The 18,821-nt window shown below is 36.9% G+C and overlaps 4 protein-coding genes across 7 annotated transcripts; 2 read left to right on the top strand and 2 right to left on the bottom strand.

The window, feature by feature from the left end:
- The first annotated feature begins 146 nt into the window (after positions 1-146).
- On the top strand, positions 147-3,004 carry LOC107426564 (alcohol dehydrogenase). Its single transcript, XM_016036779.4, has 10 exons — positions 147-449; positions 606-742; positions 1,087-1,133; positions 1,244-1,569; positions 1,660-1,742; positions 1,828-1,903; positions 2,005-2,066; positions 2,199-2,294; positions 2,423-2,584; positions 2,688-3,004. Exons 1-10 carry the CDS (start codon positions 305-307, stop codon positions 2,802-2,804), a joined length of 1,251 nt encoding a protein of 416 aa, XP_015892265.3. The 5' UTR covers positions 147-304; the 3' UTR covers positions 2,805-3,004.
- A 656-nt stretch (positions 3,005-3,660) lies between these two features.
- On the bottom strand, positions 3,661-6,848 carry LOC112492787 (uncharacterized). The gene is made up of 4 exons (XM_048480701.2): positions 6,411-6,848; positions 5,827-5,888; positions 5,571-5,675; positions 3,661-4,120 (listed from the first exon to the last, which is right to left on the bottom strand). Exons 1-4 carry the CDS (start codon positions 6,637-6,639, stop codon positions 3,944-3,946), a joined length of 573 nt encoding a protein of 190 aa, XP_048336658.2. The 5' UTR covers positions 6,640-6,848; the 3' UTR covers positions 3,661-3,943.
- A 1,400-nt stretch (positions 6,849-8,248) lies between these two features.
- Positions 8,249-12,499, top strand: LOC107426494 (LRR receptor-like serine/threonine-protein kinase RGI2). Its single transcript, XM_016036695.4, has 2 exons — positions 8,249-11,760; positions 11,849-12,499. Exons 1-2 carry the CDS (start codon positions 8,787-8,789, stop codon positions 12,370-12,372), a joined length of 3,498 nt encoding a protein of 1,165 aa, XP_015892181.4. The 5' UTR covers positions 8,249-8,786; the 3' UTR covers positions 12,373-12,499.
- A 1,790-nt stretch (positions 12,500-14,289) lies between these two features.
- On the bottom strand, positions 14,290-18,513 carry LOC107426493 (B3 domain-containing transcription factor ABI3). Of its 4 annotated transcripts, none has more exons than XM_048480224.2 (7): positions 18,263-18,513; positions 15,919-18,100; positions 15,582-15,674; positions 15,362-15,462; positions 15,162-15,214; positions 15,004-15,080; positions 14,290-14,861 (listed from the first exon to the last, which is right to left on the bottom strand). In XM_048480224.2, exons 2-7 carry the CDS (start codon positions 17,815-17,817, stop codon positions 14,724-14,726), a joined length of 2,361 nt encoding a protein of 786 aa, XP_048336181.2. In that variant the 5' UTR covers positions 17,818-18,100; positions 18,263-18,513; the 3' UTR covers positions 14,290-14,723. The 4 variants fall into 4 exon arrangements, with proteins under 4 accessions (XP_048336181.2, XP_048336179.2, XP_048336180.2 ...); XM_048480222.2 differs by having other exon boundaries at positions 15,919-17,820; XM_048480223.2 differs by having other exon boundaries at positions 15,162-15,208; positions 15,919-17,820.
- Between the last annotated feature and the right edge of the window lie 308 nt (positions 18,514-18,821).

Here is an 18,821-nt window from a genome sequence, read left to right as displayed (position 1 = left end):
TAAGGTTAACCTGACCAGTTGTTAGTGGGAATTTGTTAAAGTAGGCAAAGTAAAAAGGTGAAAAATTCCATTGCTCATCTGAAAAAGGGCTTACAGTTTTTTTTTTTTTTTTTTTTTTTTTTTTGGGTAATAAGGGATTACCGGGTTGGGAGAGAATCAGCGTTCACCAATACATGCGCAGACTCATTGGATTGCCCTTATAAATATCTTACACATGGGCTGCCACTCTCAACTGGTTTCTTTGACTAATTCAGCCAAAAAATCCAACTTTTTTACTGTTTTGTCCACTGTCATATAAATTAAAATGTACCACAAGCTTAGAAGAGCTTTCATATGCATCAGTCCTTCTCTAAACCTGTTTCTCACTCGGAAACAGAGCTACTTCTTTCCCTGTTCTGGATTAAGAAGACCCATGTCGAACACTGCTGGTCTTGTAATTCCCTGCACAGGTATTAATTAATCATGTTTTGAAAGATGTATATATATATATATATATATAATTTTTTTTTTTCACCCAAGTAGATTTCCTTTATCTTCTGGGTTGTCGCAAAATTTCATTGGGTTTCTCAAGAATTACATAGATCTTTTTCAATGCAAATTTGCAGCGGCAGTTGCATGGGAAGCAGGGAAGCCATTGGTAATGGAGCGCGTTGAAGTTGCTCCACCACAAGCTATGGAAGTGAGGATCAAAGTTAAATACACCTCACTTTGCCATACTGATCTCTACTTTTGGGAAGCCAAGGTCGGTATTGTAATTAATGATTTTTGTTTTTCTTTCATTTATTTATTTATAAATAAAAAAAACACCATTTTTCGAAAAGAATTAAGAAATCCGCTGAAAATGAATTTTATGCTTTGACAAGAATGTAGAAAATAGATATGTAATGTAGTAGTAATTCACCAAAAATATGTAATGGAGTAGTCCATCCTTATGGATGCTTTTCAAAACTTTACCATTGTATCTAGATACTTGTATATTAGGACTACGTAGTATATGAAGCAGCCAATTAGGCACTACTTCTCTACTTTATGGTAGAAAAGGCTTTGTGATGAATACTAATCTTACAGTCATCTTTGGAATTTCAGGGCCAGACACCATTGTTCCCTCGCATATTTGGCCACGAAGCAGCTGGGTATGTTGTTTGATTTTAAGTTTACAAACAAATAATTTATTGTCACAACTTGTGTTTCCTATTAAATATTTCCAATTCGAAAAAAACAAAAATACAAAATTCCATAACAGAATTGTGGAGAGTGTTGGAGAAGGTGTTACAGAACTGCAGGAAGGAGACCATGTGCTTCCAGTTTTCACGGGGGAATGTGGAGAGTGTGATCATTGCAAATCTGAAGAAAGCAACATGTGCGACCTTCTCAGAATCAATACAGACAGAGGGGTTATGCTTGCTGATTCCAAACCAAGATTCTCCATTAATGGCTCTCCTATTAACCACTTTCTTGGCACATCCACATTCAGTGAATACACTGTTGTTCATTCAGGCTGCCTTGCTAAGATCAATCCCTTAGCACCTTTGGATAAAGTCTGCATACTCAGCTGCGGCATCTCAACAGGTTATTTTTTCCCTCCCTCTCTTTATTCAAAACAACAGCATTTCATATGGAAGCCCTATATGTTGCAAGTTAATGACTTTGAATTTTCAGGATTGGGTGCAACTTTGAATGTGGCAAAACCAAAGAAGGGATCCTCAGTTGCTATCTTTGGACTTGGAGCTGTTGGCCTTGCTGTATGTTTTCGACATTTTGGCTTCCATTGATCCTTATTTACTTTACTGCTCTCTTTATAATTTAGTTTGTGTTAAATTTTTGTAGGCTGCTGAAGGTGCAAGGATTGCTGGGGCATCAAGGATTATTGGGATTGACTTGAATCCCAATAGGTTTGAAGAGGGTAATTAGCATTCATCATCTTTGTTTACTTTAACACGGTATATAACATGCGATTACTGGATGAAACTAATTTTTGCCCACATTCATTTTCTCTGATATCAGCCAAGAAATTTGGATTCAATGAGTTTATAAATCCTAAGGACCATGACAGACCAGTTCAAGAGGTGATGGATTCTTATCCTTTACATCCATGGTTCATGGTTCATTTCACTCTCACATGCTGCTACACAAACTGTATAGATATATCCGCTATGGTTTACTTTCCTGAGCCTAAATTGTTTGAAGTCCATCTTCAGGTTATTGCAGAGATGACTAATGGAGGAGTTGACAGAAGCATAGAGTGTACGGGCAACGTTAATGCCATGATCTCAGCTTTTGAATGCGTTCATGACGTATGTTTTCTGAACCAGAGCAATTCGAAAGCTTGTTTTCTAGTTCTTAAGGCACAAAATAATTTATTTGGGGAATATATATATATATATACATATATTTTCTATAACTTGAAAACAATTCCTAATAGGGATGGGGTGTTGCTGTGCTGGTGGGAGTGCCTAACAAAGATGCGGTGTTCATGACAAAACCCATTAACTTGCTTAATGAGAGGACAGTGAGAGGGACTTTCTTCGGCAACTACAAACCTCGTACTGACCTTCCCTCCGTTGTGGATATGTATATGAGCAAGGTAACCTCAATTTTTCCAACAATTCCCAATTTTTACATTTTCTGGTATTACTGTGGTTCTATCACTGAAGTGAGAGTTTCCTCTTGTATGTTTTTTCCTACAGAAGCTGGAGGTAGACAAGTTTATAACCCACCGAGTTCCATTCTCAGACATCAATAAAGCTTTCGATTACATGTTGAAAGGGGAAGGACTTCGGTGCATCATTAGCATGGAAGACTAGACAATATCGATTCACAAATCTGAATTGTGTTCTTCAAACTTCTATGCTCAAGTTCACTTAGTTTCATATTTTTATGAATATTGGTAATTTCAACTCATCCAAGTGTATCAATTTAGCATTTAATTTTCGAATGCAAATTGGGTTCATATGTACAGTTTTACCTATCTAAATTAGGTGATTAAGTAGTATATTTTTCACCACTTCTTTCATGGTGCCGCAAATGATATTTGCTCCAATGGTTTAGTTTTTGGTGAATCCTCTTCGATAATGCTTTCTAAAGCAATGTCAGTCTAATTTTGACAAGTGGGAAACAAAGTTGAAAGAGAATTCATTAGCCTAACCAACCAGCTTGAGCATGCAATAAAGAATTAAGAATACAATATTAAAGGAGATTTTTACAAATCTTGTTCAACACGCCCAGAGCAAAAGTGGTGAATTCTATAACTATTTTCTTTTCAGTTTTTTATACTTAAAGCGCACGCATATGTAAGGCCCACAATATGCTTTTTGCCGTTGAGGGAAAAATAAAATAAATTCTAGTATAAGGGTATGAGACTGAAAGTCGAGCCTTGAACAAATTAAAGTAGGTAAATTAAAGGTTATATTTGATTTTGAGCTAATAAATAGTCTGAAGTTTTAGATAGAGAAATTGCAGCTGCCGAGATGAAAAGTTAAGGAATTCTTTTGAGATTTACTGAGTAATTTGGATCGGTCTTCTAGATTTATTCTTTTGTAAAGTTGTTTTTAGAAATTGTATGAGCCAAAACGTTAAGAAAGAAAACAAGGATACATAATCTTCAAATACAGCCACAGCAAATAGAAAGGAAGAAAGGGAAGTGGAGAGAACAGGCATGACTTCAGCACTAATTTAATCGGATTATAGCATTCGATTCAATTTTTAACAAAGGTACAGCTCAACTAAACTACTGGCACCAGCCAAAACAAAACTTAAAATATTTCCCTCTTAAAACTATACAGATGGTTAAGGGTATGAATGAGTTTGAGCAAATTGAAAGACGAATCTATCTAAATTAAGGTAATTTTTTTTTTCTGGACATTCCTTGTTCTCCCTTTGTGAGTATCATCCTCATTTTGCAATGGAAATTGAATTGTACAAGAAGTAGCTTAGCCCTTGTGTGTTACTTGTACTTCTCCATAATTCTTCTGGCTTCTTCTAGAGTATCTTCAGTAGAAGTTGTGTCTCCTCCATCCCCTTCCCCTCCCCTTCCCCCTCCCCCTCCCCCTCCCCCTCCCCTTCTTGGTCCTTCATCTTTATTCAAAGCTAAGAATATAAAATACACAAGTCCCATCGTGGCCTGTTGTCATTCAATTTTATTGATTACTATCAAAAAGATAAAGATGTGAACATTCTGAAATAATCACTTGCTGATTCCAGTCATTATCAGCAACAAAATTTAACTATAATCGTTAGAAGATTATCAAGTTCACTCGTCACCTAGCAAGTCTTAGGAGAAACAAAGTGTAGAAGAAGGAGAAATCATTAGCATGCTTCTATCGCAGTTTACCACAAAATAGATAAACAAATGAGCAGAGGCCAAAATGCTATCATATGTTCTCAAAAGATGTAAAATAATGTACCAAAAGCCTTGCCATAAACTCCTATGTAACTCAGACAATTAAATTCTTTTTGAAGCATTATTTCTGCTAAAAGAGCTATATCATAAATATTTCTAAAAGATTCTAGTCAACGACAACTGCCAATTGCCATACCAACAACTAAGACATTGAATGCAGAACTTCAACAAATAGATACATGTATGTAGCCAGTAGGTACTGCAAGCTAAATATCTAAATGAATGCAAAGATACATTGGCTACAAGAGAGAAGAAGATTTAAGATGGCAAGCTGATTTAAATTCTTTAGTCAACTAGGAAAGATGGTTTTTGAGAATAATAAAACTACCTTGATTAAAGAAATGAGTATGAAAATTCATTTCCATAACCAAGTTGTGGTAATTTATCTGATTCTAAACCTTGCACCCAAAAAAAAAAAAAAAAAAAAAAAAAAAGGAACTGTTGTAGTCTGACTCACCCTGTTTCTTTCAGGGATTTTGGAGAAGAACAAATATGCAAGCAACAAGTTCCAGTTCTAATATAATCTGAAAAATTTTAAGGTTTGATTTTCACTAAGAGTTATATTCTTCATTCCGCCTATTTCCACCATATCATCACATATATACATTTAGGAGCAGCAAACTGAGACCTCTATCACATGTTCATTCGTCAAATTTTACCATCCACGTGTCATCATGTCTGTGGCATACATCAGATAAAGTGGACATGACTGACTTACTAAAATTTAGTAAACCTCTGCATTTATCTTTATCATTTTTTGCATATAGAACTTCAATATAAAGGAATAGCTTTTCACTTTTCAGATTGTAAACTATAAGGATGAAAGGGATGAAACTCTGGGGGTTCCTTCAAACATCCAATTCAGATGAACAAAGCAGGTGTCCTTTACAGTTCACCTTACTAACTCAGTAAGTTGAAAAGACAATAATCTCTTAAAAGCCTTACAAAATGAGTCTCAATAATGTTTACTTCCACCTATCTTGAAATTTCCATGTTTGTCCAACTAAGGTCAATCATACTAAAGCTAAAAATTCAAATCATAATTGTATGAAGATATTACAAGCAAATATGAAGATATTACAAGCAAAAGTCAAATGCAGACAGGCAATATGAAAGTTTAATAGAGTCACAATCAAATAACATCACAAGGGGAAAGAATAAGACAACATACCAGCGCAAAGAAAGCTGTAGACAAGAAAGACCTGAGTACAAAGAGCGAAATGCTCGATACAACAACTGCCACAGAAATCTTTGCTATCGGTCTAGGTACAGAATCCTAAAACCAAAAAACAATTAACAAAGTATAAAATTCTAAATTTAGTACTGCCACTGAGAAAAACACCAGATGTTTAGAGCACGGGATGAAGTGTAAATAAGTTAGGGAAAGTATAGAGTACAGACTTGGAAAGTAGACAAAAAGGACTTACAGGGACCAGATTGGCTCCTGCCTCAATCCCATCCCTCCCAATCCTCCATGCCGTCTGAAGAACTATTTCACATAACTCAAAACGTTAGCAAATATCAAAAGTTATAGCTAAACTGCAATTATTTGCTCTTGAAAGGACGGGACAGAAGCAAAAGACCTTGATGACAGCTAGCCAAATGAAACACCTTATAAAGAATTACTTAATGGAATCAGTTAAATATTGGACCAAGGAAAATGTTAAATCTTGATATAGAAAGTCACCGCCTGGTTGTTAATGAACAACAAAAGCTCAACAGTAATTTCTACAGCCACCAGTTTTATGCTTTGCCTCAGCAGTTAATGTAATTAAGACAGTGTTTAATGTAATGAAAATGTCATAACTGAATGGAAAACTAGCATTCTTTTGCATCATGTAATAGCAAATCAGCCTAAATTATCCACATTCAATTAAATTAAAATAATAATAACCAACATTGTAAAAGGAAAAATAAATAAAATAAAAATAAAAACCCAAATAGAGACAACATTAACCGGGCATGTCAAACCCATTACAAAGAAATAAACGAAAAAGGGAGCAGAGCTAACCTTTGAAGAAGTTGGATTGTGCAGCATAAACAACAGGAAAGGAGGAAGATTTCTGGGTCCTGAGCTTCCTAGTTTGGACTTGTGAAAGCAGAGGTTGCTTCTTCAACCTCAATAACGAATCGGAAGAAAGGAACTGTGAGTAAGGTCGAGCTACGGATTGAGTTTTGTAACACTTTGGATTCTGTGGATTTATGGAGCACAGACGGTGAAACACTGCTGACACAGCCATGCACTTTTTTATATCTAGTTTTTTGAAAATATATATATATATATATATACGTAAATTTTGACTGAAGAATTATATATATTACAAATAATAATATGAATATAAAAGCAGATTTGACGGCGAGAGACTCTCAATTGTTTGAGAAAACAGAGAAGGAATGCGGAGATGAGAGAGGATCTAGGAGACCTTGTGCCAAAATGACACAAACGAAGTGAGAAGAGTTTTGAAACCCTCTCAGCCTCACAGGTACAGGTCAAAAGGGCCCACAGTGGGACAGTTTGGTGAGGCCCATCTTGACTATGGGCTTGGTCCAAATTTTAGAGCACGGTTCCTTCATATCCATTGGACTATGTATTGGGCGTCGTTGCCTGATGTTCGCATTGACTCCTATTATTTGGGACCAAGCCCAGACCAGTTAGCCTATTTCTAGGATTCTTTATCATGATCTATAAAAGAAACTAATTTTTGGTTTTAAGAAAAAAAAAAATTAAATTGAAAAATGAAAAAGAGGACGATATTTAATCTCATAGGACAGAAGTTTTATTTTTTATTTTTTCTTTTTCTTTTATTTTTATTTTTATTTTTTAAAGGCGCTAATGATAGTAGGGAGGATTTTGTCAAAATTGAACGTGCATAGATTCTTTTGAGGAGCTTCCCAAAGCATAAATGGCCTTGAACTTTGAGCCCTGTGTAGCCATGTCTCTTGCTATAATTTTCATCCTCTTGAAGGATTAGAAAGTGCCAAGTGGTAGGTTTTATAGCTTAACCAAATACTTGCTTCATCAATCACATGGTTTACCCTTGAAATTAGAGATACCCCAATTCTGCACATTTGAATTTATGATCCCTCTTTCATCAGAAATTAAAAAAAATAATTTATGATCCTCCTTGATTTTAATCATCTCTTTTGTTATTTTGTGTAAACTATTATGTTTTTTTTTCTTTTTTCTTTTTTTTTTTTAAATGAAGACACGTTTCAAATCCAATGTGGAAGCTAACTTATTTAAATGTGGAATCCAACTTCAGAAATATGATAACATTTTCATTTGAACAATCCCTGAAGGACATTTTCACAGGTTCATTTTTCTTTCTGGAAGAGGTGAAGAAATGTAAAGAAATGGTAGTTTATATATAGAAAACGACAAATGGGCATTGCAGAGGACTTTGATTTCAAAACCAAAAGTAACCCAATTCAAACTTATATTAGGTAGTGGATTTTTAAAGAGAAGAGTGTCCTTTAACCTGAAGAAGAAACTTGATTGAGAGAGATGGATTTCCTAGTGGGTGGTGGAGTTGGTTGGATTTCTCATAACTCAGATTTCTTAATTCGAAATGCTTAGTACAATAATATGCCTTGCATTCAGAGATATGCATTTATCTTGTTAACCGTGTTAGAACATTTTACTTTGTGTTTATAATAATTTTGGCCATTGCCGCTTGTTTTGGGACCAGCAAGTCCTCAGTGGGAACCACGGTAAGAAGAAAGTTACAGACAAAAAATGTGACGCTAGAAAACACACAAAACAACAACCAAAAATTGGGATTTTTTTTTTTAAATAAAAATAAAAACTGAAATACTAACATTTGCAAAATCTAATGGAGCATGGAGGATTGCATAATACAGAGCCTGAAGCTTGCCATATTTCCTAAAACAAGAATCATATTGGAGACACTTTTTGAAAGCAACTTTGAAATTAAGTTGGAACTGAGAAAAAATAAAAATAAAAATAAAAAATTCAAAGGAATATTTTGAGTTGCCTACATAAGAGTGGTCCTATTATCAAAAATTAAAACAGCTAGCCCATATCACTGACTATTTTGAGGAAAACAATGCAGGCACACATGGTGTACCTGCTAATTGAGTAGTCTAACACCACCTATTCAATTACAATAAAGACTAAAATAAGTTATTTGGCAAAGAAACAGAACCCCGAGGTGAAGATGGTGGTGAGAGGTGTGGCTCATCAAATCTTTTTAATCTATTCTTTAATCTTTTTCCCTTTTCTTGCTTCACTTCAAAGCATGTATAATTAGTATTATAGGCTCAAACCAAAAATTAATGGTAGAGTTTACGAAAAGAATCAAGCAAAATTATAGAGACCCAATGCAAAACCTACAAGACTGGTTGAGGTTTTGAGGCAAATTTGCCAATGCCGATGCCGAGGCACTCCTCTAAAATCCATATCCACCACCAAATGCTGAGCCAATCCTTCACCATTCAACACCTCCACCGCCACCACTACCACCATCATTTCCTGCATCTTCTATCCTATCTGCTCTTCTTCCTCACCCCTCCTTTATTTGCTTCTTCTGCTGCTAATAATGAAGTTCTTACATTGTATTCATGGCTTCAGAGCTCTCCTTCAATCTCTTCCTCTTTCCCCAAGTGGAATCCTTCAGACCCCAACCCCTGTAACTGGACTCACATCACTTGCTCTTCTGAAAACTTTGTTACAGAAATTACCATTCAGTCTGTTGAGTTGGCTCTTCCTTTTCCTTCCAATTTTTCCAACCTTCCTTTTCTTCAAAAGCTCGTCATTTCGGGTTGTAACCTCACAGGTACAATCCCATCTGATATTCAGCATTGCACTGCACTAACAGTGATCGATGTTAGTTCAAACAGTCTAGTTGGGAGCATTCCTTCAAGTGTCGGGAAGCTTCAAAATCTCCAAGACTTGATTTTGAACTCTAATCAGCTTACAGGGCAGATACCAGTAGAGGTTGGTGATTGCATCAACTTGAAGAATTTGCTCATATTTGATAACTATTTGAGTGGGAATCTTCCTGCTGAGCTAGGAAAACTGTCAAAGTTGGAAACTATACGTGCAGGAGGAAACAAGGATATTGCAGGAAAAATCCCAGATGAGCTCGGAGACTGCCGGAATTTGAAGGTGCTTGGTCTAGCTGATACTAAAGTTTCTGGCTCTTTACCTGCTTCCTTGGGTAAACTAAGCATGCTTCAGACATTGTCAATTTATACTACAATGCTATCTGGTGAGATTCCACCAGATATTGGAAATTGTTCAGAGCTTGTGGACCTTTATTTGTATGAGAATGATCTCTCTGGTTCACTTCCACCAGAACTGGGTAAGCTTCATAAGCTTGAGAAGATGTTATTGTGGCAAAACAATTTTGATGGAACTATTCCTGAGGAAATTGGGAATTGTGGAAACTTGCGGGTTATAGATCTCTCTTTGAACTCCTTCTCTGGAAGCATACCTCGATCTTTTGGAAATCTGTCACAGCTTGAAGAGCTTATGCTTAGCAACAACAATATTTCTGGTTCAATCCCATCTCCTCTTTTCAATGCTACTAATCTCATACAGTTACAGTTGGATACTAATCAGATATCAGGCTCAATTCCTGCGGAGATTGGAATGTTGACAGAGCTTAATGTCTTTTTCGCCTGGGACAACAAACTTGAAGGAAGCATTCCATACACCTTGGGTAATTGCAAAGGCCTTCAAGCTCTAGATTTGTCACACAATGCACTAACTGGTAGCTTACCTGCTGGTCTATTTGAGCTTCAAAATCTAACAAAGCTTCTCTTAATTTCCAATGACATCTCTGGTTTCATCCCTCCGGAGATCGGTAATTGCAGATCTCTTATTCGTCTTCGGCTTGTAAATAATAGAATCATCGGGAATATCCCAAAGGAAATTGGGTTCTTGAACAACCTTAGTTTCCTTGACCTGTCTGACAACCGTCTTTCAGGGTCAGTGCCAGGTGAAATTGGAAACTGCACTGATTTGCAGCTGCTGAACCTAAGCAACAACACACTTGGAGGTACTTTGCCTAGCTCTTTATCTTCTCTCATCAAGCTTCAGGTACTCGATGTCTCAGTCAACGATTTTTTGGGTCAGATTCCTGATAGTATTGGAGCACTTGGTGCCCTCAACAGGCTTATTGTCAGTAGGAATTCACTCTCTGGTTCAATCCCCTCCTATCTTGGTCACTGTTCAAGCCTTCAGTTGCTTGACCTTAGCAGCAACAACCTCTCTGGCCCAATACCAATGGAACTTTTCCAAATCGAAGCGCTTGAAATTGCTCTAAACTTGAGTTTTAATGATCTTTCTGGGGTTATACCACCACAGATTTCTGCTCTCAACAAGCTGTCTGTACTGGACCTTTCCCACAATAAACTTGAAGGTGATTTGCTGGCATTGTCTGCTCTGGAAAATCTTGTTTCTTTGAACATCTCATACAACAATTTCACCGGCTATCTCCCAGACAACAAGCTTTTCCGACAGTTGTCCACGACAGACCTTGCCGGGAACCATGGATTGTGTTCCAGAGGCCATGACTTATGTTTCCTCAGCAATGGCACAGTAACCAGTATGCCCAAAAGCACCAGTTCCAGGAGCTCACAGAGACTTAAACTGGCCATTGGGTTGCTAATCACCTTGACCATTGCACTGTCCATTTTCGGTGCTATTGCCGTGGTTCGAGCACGGAACATGGCTGGCGAAGACAATGACTCAGAGATGGGAGGGGATTCATGGCCTTGGCAATTCAACCCATTCCAGAAGCTGAATTTCACAGTCGAGCAGGTCCTAAAATGTCTAGTGGAATCCAACGTAATCGGAAAAGGATGCTCAGGGACTGTCTACAGGGCAGAACTCGAAAGTGGAGAAGTCATCGCCGTGAAAAAGCTGTGGCCGTCAACAATGGCTGCCGGATATGATTGCCAATACGACAGAATAGGAATCAATGGAGGTGTTCGAGATTCATTTTCAGCAGAAATAAAAACCCTCGGCTCAATTCGCCACAAGAACATAGTGAGGTTCTTGGGTTGCTGTTGGAACCGAAAAACGAGATTGCTCATGTACGATTACATGCCCAATGGAAGCTTGGGTAGTCTTCTACATGAAAGAAGCAGTGGCTCATGCTTGGAATGGGATCTCAGATACAGAATCATATTGGGTGCGGCCCAAGGTTTGGCTTATTTGCACCATGACTGCGTTCCACCAATCGTTCACAGAGACATCAAGGCCAACAACATTCTCATTGGTCCTGAATTCGAACCCTACATTGCAGACTTCGGACTCGCCAAGCTCGTTGACAGTGGAAATTTCGCAAGGTCTTCCAACACCGTCGCTGGTTCTTACGGTTACATTGCCCCAGGTAAAATTTGACCTCAAATTCAAACTTTCCCACAAATCAAAATCGAAGCTTTTTAATAAAAAAGAAATGGGCTTTTTTGAAATTGCAGAGTATGGGTATATGATGAAGATAACAGAGAAGAGCGATGTGTATAGCTATGGCGTCGTTGTGTTGGAAGTTCTGACTGGAAAGCAACCAATCGACCCAACCATACCAGATGGGTTACACATTGTGGATTGGGTTAGGCAACGAGGAGGGCAACTTGAAGTTCTGGCTCCGAGCTTATGTTCTCGGCCGGAATCTGAGATTGAAGAAATGCTTCAGACTTTGGGTGTTGCGTTGCTCTGTGTAAACCCTTCGCCGGACGATAGGCCCACGATGAAAGATGTGGCGGCGATGCTGAAAGAGATAAGGCAGGAGAGAGAAGAATGCGTGAAAGTTGATATGCTTCGTGATGGTTGTTCTGGAGGAAATGGCAGAGAAGAGAATTTGGGTTCCAGTTTGAGTCCATTGGAAGTGGGTAAGACGCAAAGTTCTTCTTCTTGCTTCCCCAAAATTAACAATACAAGCTTCTCTGAATCCTCATTGCTATATTCTTCTTCTTCCTCTAATGCTAAGACAGTTTTCAAATAATATTTAGTGTCTTTCTAGTAATATTTTTAGTTTGAAATGGCATTTGTTTACTATATGGTGTTCTTCATGTTCAATAAACAGTAAAAGAAGAGTAAAAATTCAAATTTGATTCCAAGATTCTCATATAGTTTATTAGAAGCTATTAAACATATGTTCTTCTCCCATCTCTGCTGGGTCGCGGTTGATAGGAACACTTTGAGATGGAAAACGTCATTTATGAAGGGGAAAACAACGTCCTAAATTGGATAAAGAAATTAATATATTGAAACCTATGTGGAATTTTTTTGTACAACTCTGCAGCAATAATTCTTTGCAATTTCTGGATTCTTTATTATAATCTATCTATATCTACGAGTCTACCAGTGAACATATTTACTTGGACTAAAGGTAGATTTATTGGTCCATGAACCAACTTTTAGTTTAAAATGGAAAACATACCCAAAGTTCAAATTAAAAAAAAAATAAATAAAAAAAGGGGAAAGACTAACCTATATTGGCCATGGTTGCAGTTAAGGTTTTCATCACTTTGCGAAAGCTCTTGTTGGTTTTGATTGCGGAGGGATTTTAATTTTATCCAATATATCCTTTAGCACCTTCGTTCCCAGTTTGACACCAAGAAAAATATAAAATAACATAAAATAAAATAATGGGGTTAAGCAGTGAACTGTGAAGGTGATGACTATAATTCAGGAGAGTATTTTTGATCCTCTGAAATAATTGATCGTCATATCCGAAGGCCAGGCTGCCATCTTCTTTCTTAAAAGTAAGAATGGTCCTCTGCATGCCATGTGCGACTGCAATCAGGCTATTAATGGGCTTTTCTAAATATGCTCTGTTGAGCTCAATTGGGTCCACATATATCTTGTCTGTTTTGGGCCCTTAGGCTTACGGCCCTCCACTCTATCAAGAGCGTCAACGGAAATGAAAAATACAATAATAATTCTTTTTCAGTCAATTTACTGTATATATTATCATGTAGTTTTTTTAAAATCGTCATTTAAAGTGCTCATGTTTTAAAATTACAGTTAAAACCTTTAATCTAAAAATTATAAATTATAATAATTACATTAATATTTTCTATTAAAAAAATAAAGAGGATAATTTTGATAATGAAGATTTGGATACTATTTAGCATCACTATTCGTTAGCTAACAATGAGAAAGATATGCTTACACGTCAATTAATAATGGGATGCATTTAAATTGGTTTGAACGTTTTTAAAATTAAAATTTTAAATGGGAAAGTGAACCTTTAACTTAAATTTATTAATAATTTTTTTAAGACAAATAAACCTATTAGTACTTAACACGTGTATGGATCCCGTTAGTGGTGATTGGTCATAGCATTTTTCAAACGGAAAAGATACTATACACGAGGTATGGTAATTTTATTATCTATTTAATGGGAAACTTATCCTTAAAGATCAAAATAAAATTTAAGGACTCAATACTAACAATAATAAATTATAGCAGAAGCTTACTACTAAACAAATTAAATGAAAAATATCACTTTTATTTTTTACCAGATTTCATTTTATACCAACAACAAAACAAATTAACAAAAACAAACAACTGTAATTATCATTAATAAATCATTTAAATAAACAAATTACATACAATTTAATAGTGAAAACCAAAAAATCAAAAACTGTTCATATGTTAACAAACAACATCCTAAATAACAATTTTATTTTTTTTTATGGAAACTACAATATAAATTAAATTCAAATATAGATATATGAGAAAAACTGACATGAAATCCAATTTCAATTAACAGTACTAAAATGATAACCAATAAGTACTGACAGATTTTAAAACGTTAAAAGAGAGAGATATTTCTAAAGACTAATTGATGAAATAAACACAGTACATCATCAATTCAGATTCAAATAATTTTATAGAGAAAATACAAAGTATATATATTACGAACCACCAAAATACAGAAGTATATATATATAATTTGTGGATTGGAGAAGTGAATAATTAACAATGGACAGCAAATAAACACTCCCCAAAACCATACAAATTACAAAAAGTATTAATTCCAAGTTCTATGATATCAACATTCTAAAACCAAGAGCTACTACTATACTTTGCCAATCCAACCCACATTAAACTCTTTTCCTAACGCATGCAAGCCTCCTTTTCCTTTACACACCTATTTCTCGCTACATGCGAGTCTGTGAAACAAAAACATAATTAATATATATATATATCCACCAATCCCAGAAGATTCTCACCGTCCATTTGTCCATTCGTTTACTTGCATGGAAGAGAGAGAAAAAAAAAATAGATTGGTTGGCAAACTGATATTTGGCTAGCTCTTGGCCATTAATCTTCTCTTCGTAGCTTTTACTGTTTCTTGTTTGGAGAAGAAGACGAACCATTTCCGCCGGCTGGAGTGCTTCCATGGTTGTTTCTCTGCGACTTTCCCGGCCTTTTCGTTTCAGATTTTGCACCCTGTTGCCGTACCTTCACTCCTCGTATCATCTATATACATATATATGACATATTATATATATTCAATTTCATAATTAATTCTTATATATATATATATATATATATATTTATATTTCTATGGAAAAAAAAAAAAGAAATTCAAGATAAATAACAATAAGATCGTAGATCATACATATTTGCCGCACTTGACGTCTGAGTAGATGACTATGAAATCCCCCTCTTGGAGTCCATTGGCTCTAACAAAATCTCCTAAATAAAGATTGAAAAAGTTAATGGCAAAATAGAAATTTTGCATCAAAGAGCTCCAAGAATCAAAATTCAATGACCCACCTGTGTTTTCAAGGAGATACATCCTGCTTTTGTTGTTTGGCCAATACCTGAAACTCCATTATAATACAGAATGGGCAAAATATTTAGTCACTTATTTTCTAAAGGATTTTTTTTAAAAAAAAAAAGAAAAAAAAAAAAAGGAAAAGAAGGAAAAAAGATTAGAAATAAAAGGGTATTAGTTTGGGTAAAGCATAGAATACCTGTAACGCATATTCCAAACACGAGAAGTTCCAATGTCTTCCATAGCAATAGAAATCCCATCTCTTGCTTCCAGTTCAGGCAGATGTGTTTCCGCTTCTTTCTGATTATTATTATTATTATTATTATTATTATTTTCAGAAAAATCAGTAGTTTCAAACCAAAAAACAAAAAAAATTAACAGAGCTAGAATAGATAGAAAAGTTCAGAAAAGAAACATACTTTAGGCAACACAATTCGTCCAAGACTACCTACGTCGCTCTGCTTCAACACCTTTTGCAAAAGAAACTTCAAATTCTTCTCAGGTTTCCATCCCTATTAACATATTCCATTGGTAACCCAAAAAAAAAAAAAAAAAAAAAGGTTAAAAAACAAAATTTGAGGAAGGTGTTTGATCTATGAAAAATAATAAAAACTGTTTCATATCAAAAATTTTATTTATTTATTTATTTGTAAACAAACAACAGCATCCATAAAATTACACCATTTCAAATCTCTTTTTTTTTTTTTTTTCCAAAAACAAAAACAAAAACAGTGGATCACCACACTACAGACCCACCTGCCTCCTGTGCTCAGATGCCAATCTCCCCTGATAATTCTGCACCTGCATACGATCCACCGGACGCAACACCGGCGCCTCTGCAGGAATCCCTTGAATCATCGACGGTGGAGCCGACGGAATACCACTGGCAGCAGCAGCAGAGGGCCAATAAACCCAGTTTCCTGGATTGGCTTGCACTGCTGCTGCTGCAGCAGCAGCCATGGTGCAATTGTCACTGCTCCCAAGCCTTGCATGCTGATCTGCTGCACTCTGACTTTGTTGGCTACCACTGTTATGGTGATGATGATGATTATGATGCCTATGATGCGACAAAAGCCTCCTCTGCCTCGCCATCCTCTTCTTCCTTGCCTCTTTAGTCGCCGAAGATCCCAACCTCACCAGTCTCTGATCACCACCGTTTCCATGGTAATATTGATATGCAGGATATTGATTTCCGTACCCAGAAAACACAGTTTGTGGGTGAGATTGGGGAGGCGCTGGGGGCGGTGGTGCCGGCTGAAGATTATTGTCCGGATACGGAGTGTAATGAGAAGCCATGGCAAATTGAGATGAAGGCCATGTTTGAGGAGTGTCAAGCATGTGGTATTCAGATGGAGTTGTTGCATACTGATTGGCATTGACATTAGAACCACCACCACAACCTCCATTAACAAAAGGATCAGTACCACCCATATAACCAACCATAGGAGAAGGATAAGCCGCTGCAGCCGGCGGGGGATGAGCAACGACGCCGTTTGTTGTTGGATCATAGGGTGATTGAGACATCCAAGGTGACTGGTTGAAGCAAGTGTTGGATTCGTGAGTGAAGGAATTGGAATTTATGAGATTAGGGTTTTGGAAATTGGGGTCTTGATATTGGTTATTGGGAAATGGAGGTGTTGGTGCGGCGGTTTCTTTAGTGGTGGTGGTTCGTCTCTTTTGAAGATGATTGGTCTGAACCCATTCAAGAACGAGTTTCAACAACTGTTTCATGGCTTCTTTGCCTCCACCCAAACGTCTAGCCGCGCATTCAATGGTTGCTTTCTTGATCTTCACACTCCTCAGGTCTTCTGCTGATACCGTCTCTCTGTTTGACCTCAACCACTCCAAGAACACTGTTGCCATGTCATCACCTTCTTCTTCGTCCTTCACTGCTGCTGCTGCTTCTTCACCAAACTCCTCCTCCTCGTTATTATTGTTGTTGTTCTGCGCTACCACTACTTGTTGCTGTTGTTGTTGTTGATTTGGGTTCTCATACTCTGCATGTTCTTGTTGTCGGTGGGTTTGCTCGTCTTGTTCTAATTGGAAATCGTCAAAAGGACTTTCATTCTCGAAAATGGAAGATGGGTCAATGAACTCGTTTCCCTCAAGGAGTTCCATGTACCCAAAAGTCTCCATCATATCCATGCAATCGAGTCCTTGATCGGGAAGCTGAGGAATTTCCATGGAAGCGGTGGAAGATAAAGCCGCAGGCGGTGCATCCACTGGATCATCCTGACTATGCTGCTGGTGCTGGTCATGATGTTGGTGGTTGTTATTCTTGTTGATGTTGTGTTGCTTCTTCTCCACATCTTCCTCTGCATCCGACTTCAAAACCGCCCAAGAAGCCGCCGATGAAGACGAAGATGGCGACGAAGAAGACGACGAACATGTAATCGCCTTTACTGGTGCCGGAGTTGACGACGATGAAGACGATGATGACATGCATGGGAAATCAGGAAGAGGAGGAAAATCGTTGTAAAAGATTGAAGTGTCACTCATATCAAGTAGATCTTCTTGTTCATTATGATCAAGCCAGATCTCTCTTCCATCAACTCCCAAAACCTCTTCATTTCCCATATCACAGAAGCCTCCTAAATGGTTCTCTGCCATTATATTACCTCCTGCATGTAGATCTTGAGCTTCCACACCCTTCATTTCCTTTTATCAAAGAAAAAAAAATGGTTGAAACTTGGAAAACCCCTTTTTGAGGTTATGTTGGTTTCAGATGGTTTTTGGAGAGAGAGAAAAAATGAAAGGATATAGAAGATGGGGGGTAAGGAAGGGATGGATATGGTTCTTGGTGTACGGATGAGTGCAAGTGAAAGGGGCTTTGTATCTGATTAAGGAAGCAAAAATATAGAGAGAGTGAAAGGGCCCGCTTTTTTTAATTCTTCTATCAAATCCTCAACAGGGAAGCAACATAAAGCATCTGGTCTATCTAGCACCAACATTATATACCAGATAATATAAACAATTAAATTTATAACAATACAGAGACAGCGACTTGTGTTATACCTTTCTCTAATCTATAACCATTTTTGGTTATTAATATACAAAACACCGAAAAAATTTTCGACGAACAAAAACCTATAAACAATACCATACAAAGAAGAAAGGTAGCAGCCGATGTTGAGAGATTGAACACAAATCCAGCAAGCCAATCCAGATGACTATCTTTCTAGTTTTCTATAAGAAACACGGCCCAACTGTACTTATAGTATAATCATCCTCTGAAACAAACTCAACCCCCCCACATGTGCTTCTGGTTTATTCCGGGAGGGGGAGTTTCATTATTATTCTTTTTTAACTCTTTTTGGAAGATAAGTCCAAGTCGGTTTTTTTTTTTTTATTATTATTGTTTTTTTTTTTTTTGTTGGGAAGTAGGAAGGAAGTGGATGATTTACGCACTATACATTGATTAAGCAGAGAGGTTGGAACTGTGGGAGTGTATATTATTATTATTATTAATTTTTTTATAATACTGGAGAGAGAAATTAAGAGAGAAATTAAGAGAGAAATGAATGAAAAGAAGAAAAAAAAAAACAAGAAAACAAAACCTCGTGCCGCTACTTTCTCAGCCTCACTCCGGATTTTGTGCCACCAGCCATACGTTCCTACCTGAGTGGTTGCAACCAGCGGTGCCTCAGCCTTTATGACTG

The sequence above is a fragment of the Ziziphus jujuba genome, chromosome 9 (genome assembly GCF_031755915.1).
Source record: "Ziziphus jujuba cultivar Dongzao chromosome 9, ASM3175591v1".
NCBI lineage: Eukaryota > Viridiplantae > Streptophyta > Magnoliopsida > Rosales > Rhamnaceae > Ziziphus > Ziziphus jujuba.
The sequence above is the reverse complement of the archived record's forward strand: the minus strand, read 5'-3'. Positions and strand labels throughout refer to the sequence as shown.

Excerpts from the sequence above, each read along its gene's own strand:
- LOC107426493 (XM_048480222.2), bottom strand. Across the intron at positions 15,463-15,581 it reads GACGAATTGTGTTGCCTAAA|AAAGAAGCGGAAACACATCT; the intron begins GTATGTTTCTTT and ends AATAATAATCAG. Across the intron at positions 14,862-15,003 it reads ACGTCAAGTGCGGCAAATAT|ATGATACGAGGAGTGAAGGT; the intron begins GTATGATCTACG and ends ATATGTATATAG.
- LOC112492787 (XM_048480701.2), bottom strand. The coding sequence starts at position 6,639 with ATGGCTGTGTCAGCAGTGTTTCACCGTCTGTGCTCCATAAATCCACAG. Across the intron at positions 5,889-6,410 it reads ACAATCCAACTTCTTCAAAG|TTCTTCAGACGGCATGGAGG; the intron begins GTTAGCTCTGCT and ends TATGTGAAATAG. Across the intron at positions 4,121-5,570 it reads CTACAGCTTTCTTTGCGCTG|GCCACGATGGGACTTGTGTA; the intron begins GTATGTTGTCTT and ends GAATGACAACAG.
- LOC107426494 (XM_016036695.4), top strand. The coding sequence starts at position 8,787 with ATGCCGATGCCGAGGCACTCCTCTAAAATCCATATCCACCACCAAATG. Across the intron at positions 11,761-11,848 it reads TTACGGTTACATTGCCCCAG|AGTATGGGTATATGATGAAG; the intron begins GTAAAATTTGAC and ends TTGAAATTGCAG.
- LOC107426564 (XM_016036779.4), top strand. The coding sequence starts at position 305 with ATGTACCACAAGCTTAGAAGAGCTTTCATATGCATCAGTCCTTCTCTA. Across the intron at positions 743-1,086 it reads TCTACTTTTGGGAAGCCAAG|GGCCAGACACCATTGTTCCC; the intron begins GTCGGTATTGTA and ends TTGGAATTTCAG. Across the intron at positions 1,570-1,659 it reads CAGCTGCGGCATCTCAACAG|GATTGGGTGCAACTTTGAAT; the intron begins GTTATTTTTTCC and ends TTGAATTTTCAG.